Source organism: Branchiostoma lanceolatum, chromosome 4, assembly GCF_035083965.1.
Source record: "Branchiostoma lanceolatum isolate klBraLanc5 chromosome 4, klBraLanc5.hap2, whole genome shotgun sequence".
Taxonomy (NCBI): Eukaryota; Metazoa; Chordata; class Leptocardii; order Amphioxiformes; family Branchiostomatidae; genus Branchiostoma; species Branchiostoma lanceolatum.
In genome coordinates, this window is record NC_089725.1 from 3,042,087 (window position 1) to 3,056,373 (window position 14,287).

The 14,287-nt window shown below is 44.0% G+C and overlaps 1 protein-coding gene across 2 annotated transcripts in view; it reads right to left on the reverse strand.

Moving 5' to 3' along the window:
* Positions 1–6,699: 6,699 nt before the first annotated feature.
* The window catches only part of LOC136432239 (protein YIPF3-like), a 65,727-nt gene continuing 58,139 nt past the window's right edge, over positions 6,700–14,287 (reverse strand). For both annotated transcript variants that reach the window (XM_066423314.1, XM_066423312.1), the window contains 2 exons: positions 7,703–7,942; positions 6,700–7,261 (listed from right to left, as the gene is read on the reverse strand). In XM_066423314.1, coding sequence (XP_066279411.1) covers positions 6,912–7,261; positions 7,703–7,942 — 590 coding nt within the window. In that variant the 3' untranslated portion in view covers positions 6,700–6,911. The remainder of the gene's footprint in view (positions 7,262–7,702; positions 7,943–14,287) is intronic.

Genomic DNA, 14,287 nt, shown 5'->3' on the forward strand with positions numbered 1-14,287 from the left:
GTGTGACTTATGTATCTGCTTGGCACAGGTCGTATATTGAGGTGCCGGGCCGTCTAGCTACGCAGTGACCGGTACCCTCTACTTAGCGCTACCATCATTATTGTCAAAATACTACTTTTCGACAAAACACATATGTTTTGAATGTAAATGACAATTATGTGCATGAACTTGGGTTATTTACCTTCCTTTTCAGCATAGTCATTGGACACAAACACGGCGTACTTATGCAAAATAAGATCAGTAAAAAATACGTGCGATGTTAGGGCGCGTGCGATGGTAGGGCGCACCCCGTTACACGGAACAGATACACAGGTCTTTAGACAGTCCTAAAAGTTCGCGATCTACTCGCACCCAGAGGATATCTGTAGACTTGGACGGTACTTTTCTCACGTGGTTTTTGGATTCATTTTTGTAGAAAAAGATAATACCCCCCGACGAGCGCTTCGCTCGTTTACTCTTTGTTCTGTGTAAGTGGAAATAGTTGTAATTTGAGACGTCAATTTTTGTGTTATCTGTAGTCCATGTTTCCAGAAGCGAAAAGAAATCAAATTTGTTGATATGTGCCAAAAAATCTAAGTCTTCTAATTTAGAACCTAAACCATGAATGTTCCAAGTGCCGAAGCTCTTGCTTCCTCCACCCGGAAATATGACGCCTGTTATACCATACCCTGGCACGCTTAATGATGCTCCCGCATCATTTAACTTAACCTTACAAAAACTTAGGTAACTAACTATTTGATAAAAGTTACAAAACAATGGGCGACTGGACGATACAAGTAACATAGGCATCAAACAATAGCATAACGAAATATAGCATATCATAAAACAGAATATCCTGACAATGGCATACATCATCAGCTAACTTGCATATAACATAACAATCAAGATAAAGACCCATAATCACTGATGCAGACACCAGAATAATCATTAAACAATATACAGCATAATCAAGTATGTGGGGTCCTGGATTGCAGGACGAGGAGGGGACTAGAGAGGCCTAAGGCTATTGGCAGGATCATCCTGTCAGCAGTAGAAAAAATGGCACTGCTGACAGGATCATCCTGTCAGCAGTAGAAAAAATGCACTGCTGACAGGACGATCCTGTCAGCAGTGGAAAAATCTGCATTGCTGACAGGATCATCCTGTCAGCAGTAGAAAAAATTACACTGCTGACAGGATGATCCTGACAGTAGTGCAGATTTTTCTACTGCTGACAGGATGATCCTGTCAGTAATGCAGATTTTTCCACTCCTGACAGGATTTTCCTTTTTTTTTCAAAGAATTGTTTGCATATGCTATTGTACCAACGGATATTGGTGTTTCACTGGAGGTTGTGGCTACTGTCAGGATGATCCTGTCAGCAGTAGAAATTTTTGCACTGCAGACAGGATGATCCTGTCAGCAGTGGAAAAATCTGCACTGCTGTCAGGATCATCCTGTCTGCAGTGTAAAAATTTCTACTGCTGACAGGATCATCCTGTCTGCAGTGCAAAATTTTCTACTGCTGACAGGATCATCCTGACAGCAGTGCAGATTTTTCCGCTGCTGACAGGATTTTTCCTGTCAGCAGCGGAAATTTTTCTACTTCTGACAGGATCATTTTGAAAATCTAAATTTCCTGATAAAAAGCAATTGTTTGCCTGCTATTCCTCCATATGTTAGAAACGTACACCTACAAATAACTCATACTACTTAGATCAAAATCACACGTGTCTGTGAATTCATGGGATTTATTGAACGTGGCAAAGATTCAGTAATCAATATACCTAGTGGGAGGGGGGTGAGTACTTTGTTAAGTCTGTTTCTCAAGACTTAAGCGACTCAGTTTTCAGCATACAAAGTGAGTCCGAGTTGTGACAACAAACGGCTGTAAGTGTTAATTACTTGCACGTCAAGGCAATAGGTACAAATACGCGTCACTCATGGCTAAGTTCAGCGCAAAATCTAGGGTTGGAGTTATCTGGACATGTTCTCAATGTGACGTTCAAACACGTTATACGTTAACGCATGTTGAAATTTGGCGGTAAACAGGACATTAGAGACAAACCCCCACTACAATCGCCCTTGATACATCCCACGCTTCGATTTACGCCCAGATGAACACAGTTAAAATTGTAAAACATCCAGTAAAACAATATCCGTTGGTACAGTAACATATGAATGAATGAATGAACTTTATTGCTGGACAATTGTGCATGGCACAATGTATGGCAAGAATGACAATGCAATTATGCCAACAATTCTTTGAAAAAAAAGAGGAAAATCCTGTCAGCAGTGGAAAAATCTGCACTACTGACAGGATCATCCTGTCAGCAGTAGAAAAAATTGCACTGCTGTCAGGATCATCCTGTCAGCAGTGCATTTTTTTCTACTGCTGACAGGATGATCCTGTCAGCAATGCAGATTTTTCTACTGCTGACAGGATCGTAGTACAATTTTTTCTACTGCTGACAGGATGATCCTGTCAGTAGTGCAAATTTTTCTACTGCTGGCAGGATGATCCTACCAATAGCCTTAGGCTTCACTGGATGTTCAACACAATTTTACTGGGTTGTGGCTACTGTCAGGATGATCCTGTATGCAGTAGAAATTTTTGCACTGCATACAGGATCATCCTGTATGCAGTAGAAAAATCTGCACTGCTGTCAGGATCATCCTGTATGCAGTGCAAAAATTTCTACTGATCATCCTGTATGCAGTGCAAAAATTTCTACTGCATACAGGATTTTTCCTGTATGCAGTGCAAAAATTTCTACTGCTGACAGGAAAAATTTTCAGCCAATCAGAGCTCGCAAAAAGATTGCCCGCGCTAAAGGACTCAGCGAGGAACATGGCGGCAGCCATGAAGGCTGGAGATAAGTTTTCCAACTGGGCGGATTTCCAGGCCGCCCTGTTACTGAATGAGTACCAAGAGGCGAGCAGTAAACAAGACATGACTCGTAATAATAGAGCACAACCACACCTGTCTGATGAAGTCATGGGATTTATTGAACAATTGACATTAGGATCCAGTGAGAGGGGGGTGGATTCCTTCTAATAAGTTCTAGTGCGTTTCTCAAGCTGTCGATTCGACGGATTCAAAAATTTCAGCATAAAAAAGAGTCAGTTGTGATAACGAAACGGCTGTTACTTGTACGTTGTACGTTAACTAGTAGTTCAGCTCAATTAATAGAGGGCTCGGATGGGAGTATCAGTACCCAGGAGCATGTCAGAAATTTGGCACCTAGCATCGATGATATTTGAGATAAAACATGACTATAATCACGATCCGAATATGCCCCATGAATACGTTAAGCCTAGCTGAAATTATGAAATTAAAATTGCCCGGTTTCCAGCTCATGCGTTCGCCGGATCCGATCGGATCGCGCTGATATCACCTGTTAGGTCCTTAGATACAGTTTGTACGCTGTGATGATGACCGACATCTTGAAACACCTAATATCTGCTGTTACCGTAGCAATTACATATGCTAGCTTCTGATTGGTTGCGAAAATGCATTGAAAAAAAGGACGATCCTGACAGCAGTGCAAAAATTTGCACTGCATACAGGACGATCCTGCCAGCAGTACAAAAATTTGCACTGCATACAGGATCGTCCTGTATGCAGTGGAATTTTTTGTACTGCTGGCAGGATCGTCCTGCCATTAGCCTTAGGCATTTTACTGACTGGGCATAAACCGATGTGTGGGGCTTAACATGTAGGACGGTACTCTTATAGTGGTGGTTTGTCTCTTATGTCCTGTTAACCGCCAAATTTCAACATGCGTTAACGTATAACGTGTTCGAACGTTACTTTGGCACCCGGTAGTAATTTGCCTCGGTAGTTTGTCACAACAAACCCGTGAAAACTAGAGATAATCACTGTGGAGGAAAGTCCCTTCAGTGCCGAAGAGAGCCTGGCCAATCCACGGTAGACTGGATGCCAGGTTAATCCAACCATAGCCACATCAGATTGAGGACCCTAAATATACACGAGTCGCCACGGCTACTACCATCCGAGCTTTCTAGAGTCTACGCTGAACTTAGCCATGAGTGACGTGCAAGTAACACTAAAAGCCGTTCGTTATTGCAACTCGGACTCACTTTGTATCTGCTGAACTTGAACTAAGTCGTTTGAACCGTGTCTTGAGAAACGGACTTTACAAAGTAGCCACCACCCTCCCACTGGGTAAATTGATTACTGAATCTTTGCCATGTTCAATAAATTCCATGAATTCACAGACACATGTGATTTTGATCGAAGTAGTGTGAGTCATGTAGTTGACAGGTCAAGTGTACAGGTCGAGTGTGCTGATATGTTTCTAACATATGGAGGAATAGCAGGCAAAAAATTGCTTTTTATCAGGAAATCTAGATTTTCAAAATGATCCTGTCAGAAGTAGAAAAATTTTCGCTGCTGACAGGAAAAATCCTGTCAGCAGTAGAAAAATCTGCACTGCTGTCAGGATGATCCTGTCAGCAGTAGAAAATTTTGCACTGCAGACAGGATGATCCTGTCAGCAGTAGAAATTTTTGCACTGCAGACAGGATGATCCTGACAGCAGTTCAGATTTTTCCGCTGCTGACGGGATCATCCTGGCTGGAGTGCAAACATTTCTACTGCTGACAGGATCATCCTGACAGTAGCCACAACCCTAGAGAATGCCAACGCGTTCGGAAGGGAAAACGAGCCCCAACGGAGAATAGAACGAGGCGGTCCCACTACCTTAACTCCTTGTTATTTGACCCTGATAAAAACTACGAGTCCGGCCTTCGTGGAATCACTTAGGAGACCACCCAATGACAATTGGAAGGCTGAAACTGCCAGAACTTACTAACCAAATCGAGGAGGAGGAGGATAGCCTGAGTGTCATTCTGTTTCAGTTCCAGGCTCTACCTTCACCAATCTGAAGGTAGAGCCTGGAACTGAAACAGGATGACACTCAGGCTAGGAGGAGGAGGGGGCCTTTAACAAACCGTGGGTACATAAGTACGGAAGTCCCATCCAACGAGAGTCATTGGAGGAAGGGCACCCCAGAGAACAGGTGCTGGGAGAGGAACAGGTGCCGGAGTGAACACCTTCTTTTGAAATGTAGTTTCATTCAAAATGCCCTTTGCCACTGATTTCGTTTTGTAGCTCTAACATGTAAATTTGCTTAGAATTACGCAGATGAAATCCAAGGCTCTACCAAGGAGTGGTGGGTTGTTACAACATGTCAGCACAAAGTGTAACCTAACATATACTGTATAATGTATTGCATATGAATTACAGGTAACGCTACAATTTTCTACCCCAACATCTGCTTGGTACTTAATGTATGAAACAAGAGAATGTGGCTTCTATGTGCCTCTTATTACCTTCGCCGAGAAGGTTATGCAGAGGGTAGCGTTTGTATGTATGTACGTTTGTAACCACCAGCGTAACTCAAGAAGGCTTGGATGGATTGTCTTGATATTTGGCAGGTGAGTAGGTCTTGATGAGACTTGGAAATGATTAGATTTTGGGTCCCCTAGCGGCTTGTTAAATGACATCCACTGCAGATCTGTTTTCATTTTAGTGACATTAGCACCCGTAATGGTTATTCGCACAGAATCTGACAGCCTGGTTCTGCACCCTCTCCAGTTAATCCTTGCCTTTCTATGTATTATGTGGGTCCCATATACTGTTGCAGCATATTCAAGGTTTGGTCTTACTAGAGATGTGTATGCAAGTGATTTTACCTTTGCTGGGCGTGCCAATTGGACTCCCATGCCAATGTTTCATATTTCTGGCAAAATTTGTTCAATAGGGGCTGTACGAGCAAGCTCCATGGAGGAGCTTGAGATGCTGAGTCGCCTGGGGAAAATCTAAGAAGCTCCTGGCTATCATGACCAGCCATGGGAGTGAATCTCGGGCCCCTACTGCCCTAGTCTGATCTGCAGCGAATGCGCTGCAACGACCGAGCCATGATCAGATGGATCTGTGGCGCCAAACACCAGGACGAGACACCATCTGCTGCTCTGCATTCTAAACTAGGTGTTGTGGCATCGCCTCAGTGCTGCGGTCACGCCAACTCCGGTGGTATGGATATGATGAAAGAGCTAGTGGTTACGATCACAAAACTGCAGTTATCGGGCAACAAAGGTCCAGATGGAGTGCGTCAGGCAGGACATTAAGGTTTGCCAGTGTGAACCCACTGGACAGAGCTGCTTGGAAATGCAGTGTGAAGATTAGCTGATTTCACGAATTCATTTATTAGTAATACATGTACCTCCAGAGAGCTCTATGGAGCTCTTCAAACACACTCAAAAAATCAATGTGTATGTATTTGTAGTGCGTGGAGCCGCCAAACCCTGTTTATTGTACTATAGAGCCCCTCCATAGTGGAGTCAATTTTCTCTCTAAGGTGACGTGAACCATGTGTGTGTCTTTGTAGTGAGTGGAGCTGCCAAACCCTGGTAGGGCTAGAGCTCTGTGGAGGGACTGCTGCAGGGCTCTGCAGCCCCTTCTCAGTTTGTTTATAACAGGAAAGTCAGGACATTTTTTGCTAGAGTAATCAAACCAGTGCAGCCCATTAGAACTCACATCGTTCACTGCCCAACAAAATCATACAGGTATGTGAAAAAAATATCTATCTGAACAATATATAAATTTCTTGATATGTACTACAATTCAATTTGTTCCAATCATAGACAGCTGACTTATGACTATATTTACTGCAGACAGTAAGAAGCAAGCCGCAGGATTGGGAGATGAGTTTAATAGCACACCACAGGTTAAGGCCCCTTCCTTGTTGAACAGGAGAAATGTCTACACCTAACTATGTGTAATGACGTGATGCCAAAAAGGGCAAGGTTTTGTCCTTTGTCCTAAATGTCCAGTCTGTGCTGCTCCCCTGGCTCGAGGTGCAAATAGTCTTCATCATTTCTATGATATTCTCATTTCCGACTTCTCATTCGCCAACCTGGTCTCCAGGCTTCCCCATAGCCTGATCTTCAAGCCTCTGAATAGCCTGGTCTCCAGGCATCCCAATAGCCTGGTCTCCAGGATTTCCAATAGCCTGGTCTCCAAGCTTCCTATTGGCCTGGTCTCCTGGCTTCCCTGTAGTCTGGTCTTCAGTCTTCCCAATAGCCTGGTCTCCAGGCATCCCAATAGCCTGGTCTCCAGGCATCCCAATAGCCAGGTCTCCAGGCTTCCCAGCAGCCTGGCCTCCGTATTGGACCAGGTTTCTGTTTTCTTCTCCATCTTGGTGAGGGCTTTGTTTGACTGCAGCCATGTTGACATTCTCTGCTCCAGGTTCATCTGGGAACACAAGTGGAGGGATAGCAGCTGTTACCATGGGAACACAAGCAGAGGGATAGCAGCTGTTACCATGAAACTCATGCAGAAGGATAGCAGCTGTTACCATGGGAACACAAGCAGAGGGATAGCAGCTGTTACCATGGGAACACATGTAGAGGGATAGCAGCTGTTACGAAGGAGACAATCTGACTTCAGCATTGCACATGTCAAAATAATCATGTGTTCATGGCTTAAAGAGAATGGATTTAGGGGCTTGCTCAGACCAGTTTTCACATTACTTTCATGTGATTGATATAATCTACGTATCTAAACGAAAGAGAAACAGCTCTGTATGGTTGTGATAATATTATGAGAAGTGTTCCACATGTGTACGTTGACTGACTTGCCATCCACGCATGCACCATTTTTTTGGTATCACACTAGCAATAAATCTTTACATACCGTGCACTGATTTATCGAGCCCGTCCTTCAGACCAAGGTCAAAAAGCTGCTGCTTTGTGTCCCTCTCCACTCGGGCCTTGGGAACTTTGCTTTTCCCCAATTCCTGCACCCTTGCAATGGGGTTGACGGCCTGAGGGTCGATAACCCTCCTAATAACTGGGTGGGTTGATCTGATGGGGATGTCATGTGAGAGGGACACGGGAGCCCGAGGCACATGGAGCTGGAGGGTTTGGTCCAAGTCTACAAGTAAGATAGAAGAGAGCAAGATCAAACCAGCTCAAGCCAACACTACAGGAACAAAACAGAAGACTAGTTAGTGTTAGTAGAAAGGATTAAAATATTCACCAACAAAGGAAACGTATGAATCATATACAACTAGAGTTCCACCAACACATTATCTTTGCCCAATAATCAAGGCTTTTTATGGAGAGTGATTAATATAATATGCTTATCACCCACTGCAAATTTTATCATACACCATACCGTTTGGAAGTTATGAGGGGGGGGGGGGGCGAATGAGTCCAGTCAAGATAGGGTTAAAAATCATTTGGTGGTACAGGTCGAGTGTGCTGATATATGTTATAACTGGTCATGACAAAATATGAGTATGTTGATATTACAAATGTATATGGGCCACAAAGGTTTGATATTGCAGTGTTGTAAGTTGAAAGTGATGATGTAATGATGAACCAGTCAATATATGTGAATAGAATACATCATTATTCCATATCATACACATATTGAAAGACATAATGTTAGTACATGTTACTTTTCCGTACCTAGCAGTGGTGCAGTTTTGGTGCAGTGTACTGTCCAAACAGAGGAGTACATGTAGGTCCGGCTGGTTTTTGAAGTGTTTTTAGGTGTTTTTGTCGAGCTTTCTATTTATTTTGTCCAACACACTTTTCGTTATGTCGCCAACCGTGTGTTGGACCAAAAAACCCAAACTGGACACTTTAAACCAGCCGGACCCACACCTCTGCTTGGAGAGCAATGCTGTGCTCCATTTGTTCATATGATCTACTTTTGTCAGGCCATCTGTTTGTTTATATGACCTGTTCACAGGGACACTGTCACATGTTTGAGAGTCGCAATATGAGCTCTCTACATACCAAACTGTCGGCCCCGTCTTAAGTTCTTCATGTCCGAAGGTTAAAACAAAAACACCCACTGCAGTTCCAAACAAGCCGCTAGGGGGCCCAAACTTACACAACCTCCTTCCTGTAGCACGAACTATCTGCCACACAAAAATCATGACCATAGCACTTGCAGAAAATATGTCCCCACATTTTGAAGCTCGACTGCAGTACCTTAGGTACCCGCTAGAAGGCCCATTATTGAACTTGAGCTTTCTTTTTGTAAACCCTACCCATCCACTAAATATCATACAGAACTATCAACAGCTTCTCGAGTTATCTTGGCTACATACAAACACAGAAACACACACAGCTCGCTGCACAATGGTAGGAAAGCGCCAGGTAAACCATTTTCGAAGTTGACCGCTACACACCTACAAAAAAATCATGAATATTCATCAACGTTTCCATCACTTTTTTTGCCTACATGCAAACACACAAACATGCCAATTCCTCTGCAGTACTGTTAAAAGATAAATGATTTTTTAACTTGACCTTCCTTTGAACAACCACTACACACCTACCAAAAATCATGAAGATCCATCAAAGGTTTCCCGAGTTATGCTCTTGACATACATACAGACCCACCCTACAGCTGGCGTAGCCAAAAACATAATCTTCTCGGCAAAGATTACTAGACAGGCAACATTTGCAATCAAATACGGCATATTTCACCCATATCCCTCCCTCCCCACCCAAAAATGGACAATTCTAAAATTGAATTAAAAAAAAACAAACTCCCATGCAAGAACGGTCTCTTCCTGTGTCACTTCAAGTTCAAAAACACTTGCACTCAAAAAATTGACTTTTGCATAATCAACCCAGTCCAAAATTGAATCTTAAAAAATGACCCCCCTGTGCAAGAATGAACTCTTCTAGTGGTAGCCCCATTGTCACACAAAGTCTAACGACCGGCTTTGGGCTCGAAGTCTACTCTATCACTAGTCTAAGCTCACCACAAAAGCAAGGCCACAAGTACAAGTTATTGTTGACGCTCTGATTTATTGGTTTGAGGTCACAGCAATCACACAGAACCTAGTATATGTACATCAATACAACACCAGTATGGCAAAGCACCGGACTAAGATACAATCTTGGCAGGATTTTTCGGGGGGTGGACAAGAGAGGATACTTTCCAAGGAATACACACACAGAGTCAATGCCAGTTCAATACATTGCAACCGAAAAACAAGCCATTCAGACCGGTAAGTAATTACACTAGTTGCTTGAGAAGATGAGTTACTGAGGTGGTAACTTTCGACTAAGAGTAGAACATTTACTATTGATTAAGAAGTCATGACTTAGATTCACTCATTGGCCTCACGTGGAGAAAAGAGGGAAGAGGTAAGGGTCAGATAATAACAGAGATACAGATTACATCATTTAAGTCCTAATAACTCTATCAACATATATCATTACATGGTACAAAATGTTTGGCAAAAGTCTGTGTCCCTTCGTTTTGGTAATTTCTGTTACATCAATAGTCTACAAGGAAGTCAGATTTGTAGCCGTACGTGTGTCTGGCAGTAGGCAATTCCAGACATTGGGTCCGCGGTAGGCTATCAATCTTCTGAAGGTCTCTCGCTTGGGTTTAGGGACAACCTACCAAAGACCAAAACGACAATTCGAGACAGCTTCCTTAACTCATTTCTGACCGCTCCGAGGCATGATTCCAAACGCTCCGAGGCATAATTCCAACCGCTCCGAGGCATGATTCCAACCGCTCCGAGGCAATTCCTTGCGCGCTGCGACAGAGCTTCCTTACGCGCTGCGACAGACTTTCCTTACGCGCTGCGACAGAGTTTCCTCACGCGCTGCGACAATTTCCTTACGCGCTGCGACTGAAATTTCCTTGCGCGCTGCGACACAGTTTCCTTACGCGCTGCGACACAGCGAAGACACTTGCCCCCCACGCTCATACAGTGGACGATCCCACGTGGGTCAGGGGTCACTAGACCATTGGTGTTGTTATAAAGTCTTGTAGCTCGGTATCTAAAGATTCTGGATTCAGTTCATAGTTTTTATGTAAGAATCGGTTAATGCTTGAGGAGAATAATGTTGAATTTATCATTTTGATAAACTTTTCCTTAGAGTCTGCATTCCAGACAAATTTACAAAACGGGCGTTTTGGCAATTCACATTCTGTTTGTTCAGACGATTTAGGGCTGCTCTCTAACAATAAGGAAAGCTTACAATGGTCGGAAAACGGCAATAACGCATGGACATGAAGGAAGGTCGCTTTACGTAGGAAAATTGCTTCACTACCCAACACATAATCTACAACACTACAACCTTTAGGTTGGTAGCAAGTTGGTTTTCCAAGAAGGTCACCGGGTGTTCTGCCGTTTAGAATTCTAATTTTGCTGTTTATACAGAGGTCGATTGACCATCATCCATACTAGCTCTGGGCAGGGGGTGATCAAAGTTATTAATATAATAATCTTTAGGTAGAATTTGTGAATCTAACGGGGAGTCATCAACTATATAGTCATTCAGGGAACCTACTCTTGCGTTTAAATCGCCACCAACCAATATTTCTCCGAGACTACTAAAATGTGAAATTTCATTTTCTAGCACGTCGAAAATATCATAGGTTCTGTTGGTGTGAATAGTAGACCCCTGTGGACTGATATATACTGAAGCTAGGTAAATATCTCTATCATAATCAAACAGTGTTTTATCTAATTTTACCCACAGTATATCCTCACATTTGCTTTCAAGCTTGGTAACAAAGTGTTTGTATTGTTTTTTGAACATAAATAAGATGCCGCCAGAATTACGCCTGGCCCTTTTTGATCTAATTCTAGTGGTACTAAAATGTAAATAGCCAGGAAAGGATACCTCACCTTTATGCCAAGTTTCCAATAGAGAGAAGTCAAACCCTTCTAGATGACTAGTGAAATCTCTATCCTCTAGTTTACTACCAAGTCCATGGACATTCCAAAAGCCGATGGAAGTGCCAAAGTTTCTATGTCTAATAACTGTCTTTGTGCTACGGGTCCGATGTGGGAAACACATGATTATCCGGAGCCGCGGGGTCGTTCATTGAGTCCAAACATTGAGCCGTCTGTATGTCCGTACCAGCTTCCTTCAGAGCCGTAGTAGGGGAATGGAGGTTGTGCATACCAGAAGGGAGGTCTCCTGAAGAACGCTGGATTCCCGCCGTATGCCTCTGTGGGGGAAGGCCATTCCTGCAGCCATCGGTCAGGTGAGGTCGGCGTAGGGCGATTCATCTGGACGGGGCCGGTCGGGATGGCAGGTGGGGGGAAGTACTCCTGACGTGCACGTAGTGCCTGATGGTTGGTGCCTGGTATAGACTCCTTCCGTTGTGGATCTCGTATCGGTCCAGGTCGGTTTGGAGGTACTCCCGGGTAAGATTTGGGCTGGGTGTAGTGCACACTACTGTTCAAGTATGGGGAGGGAGATCGTCTACCTCCTCCACCGTGCCTAGATTGTCGGTACTGATTTGGCTTGACAGGTCCGTTGTAGGTTTCGCGCCTAACATCTGACTTGACAGGACCGTCGTGGCTACCGCGCCTGGTGTGATTGTTCCTAGGCGATTGTCTCCCTTTGTTGTATGGAGTGTAGTTGTTCTTGACGCCAAGGTTGTCTTTGTTCGCATTACTGCGCCCATTGTTGCGTGGGGATTTAGTGTTGTTTTTGGCCGGCGTAAGCCCCAAGGCGCTTGTTGCCTGTCTTTTCAGGTTGAATGCCAGGATTCTAACGCCATCATTATTGAGATGGTATCCGTCTTTTTCAAACACGTTTGGATTGTACTCACCATCAGTCCACATCTGTGAATGGTTCACATAAATCAGTGACTCGTTAGACTTGCACATATCTTCGACATGATGGTTTATAGCTGCGATGTCCTTGTTCAGGTTGGGTCGGTAGTCTGAGTCTCTTCTCGGCGGCACTGCAGAGATCACGATCTCAGCTTCTGGGAATAGTGACCTTGTCGTGCTTACTACCACTTCAACCTCGGAGATGACAGTCTCCTTTGACTTTCCCATAATGTCGTTAGTGCCCATGTGTAGAATCACCGTGTTTGGTGTGGTGTCTTCTTTGGAGATGTTTTCCATGACTGTTGGTGCAGTGAAAAGGTTCGGGGACCAGTATGGCATGGGGATGTCGGCGGTAGGGCACAGCAGATTGGGTTTGAGCTTGTGTGCGTTAGAGTCACCTATAAGCACTACTCGCTTTTGTTTCTGATTCGAACCACTTACTTCGTTTTCTTTAACAGTTTCATCCGTAGTGGGTTCCTGCGTTAGAAGGTCAAAACGGTTAGCTGTCGGTAGAGTGTAATCGGGGAGGGTTTCCGTCGGTTTGGCATTACTCGCCTTCTCTTCCCGTTGAACCGTCGGGGGCCGTGAATCGCTTCTTTCGTTAATGATTTCTTCTCTAACATTGGACACTTTCACTTTTAGCACGTCATGTGACTGTCTAAATGTCGCGCATGTCCTTTTGCATAGTTACGGAGGTGCTTTGTAGCGAAGCAATGGTCTCTTCCAGGGTGTGCACTCTTTTACGAAGCCTTGCGTTTTCTTCACAGAGATTTCGCAGCTCTGCTTCGTCCTTCTTTGGGACAGGTTTGATAGTATCAAGCTTCTTCATAATAGTATCCAGTTGATTTGACACGTGTGCTTCGAACTTATTTGCATTGATCTTTGTGTTTGCCAAGCTTGATTCAAATTCTATCAGAGCCCTTTGTAATTCATCCAACTTCGCGGGAGAGGCTGACAGGGACTTGTTACCTTCTGTTTCAACGTCAGCCGTCCTGCTGGTGGCTTTTGTTACAGCCGTATCAACATTTGCATTAGAAATGTTGCGATCTTTTGGGATGTCCGATGCTATTGTCTTATCTGTTGCTGTGGGGTGAGCGCAAAATGGCAATTCGGACATTTTGTTTTTTCAAGTGGCGGGTTGGCTGACGGTTTGGCTCTTGGAACATGACAATTTATGCAATGGTACAATTCGTCAGTGTCCCTCAAGAAGGATTGGGTGGGCTCATCTAGGCCGGTACAATCAAAGTGTGTCCAACTGCGACAGTCACTACATCCGAAAAACTCGTCACCTTCCATTTCCTGCTTGTTACACACGACACATGTGATAGGTTCTTCGTCCAGTACAATCTCAGGACTGCCGGTTTTGTTCGCGCTAGCTTTCTCATGGTACTCGCACTTTTCAGCAATGTCTGACAATACCATACCCTGCAGTATGTTGTAGTGGGAAACAAGCCATAAAATGTATCCCGTGCCCTGTATGAGAAGCTTGCATGTGTCATAGACAGTGATGTGCAGGGAACTGAGCTCGATTCCAAGCCGTAGATTAGAGTCGATGAACGTTGTGCTAAAATGAACACCGTTGGGTCCTCTATCCGTACCTTTGACTCCATAATAAGCTGCACATACGGCTTTCCATGATGAAACGGATTCCTCAGGAATGTTAA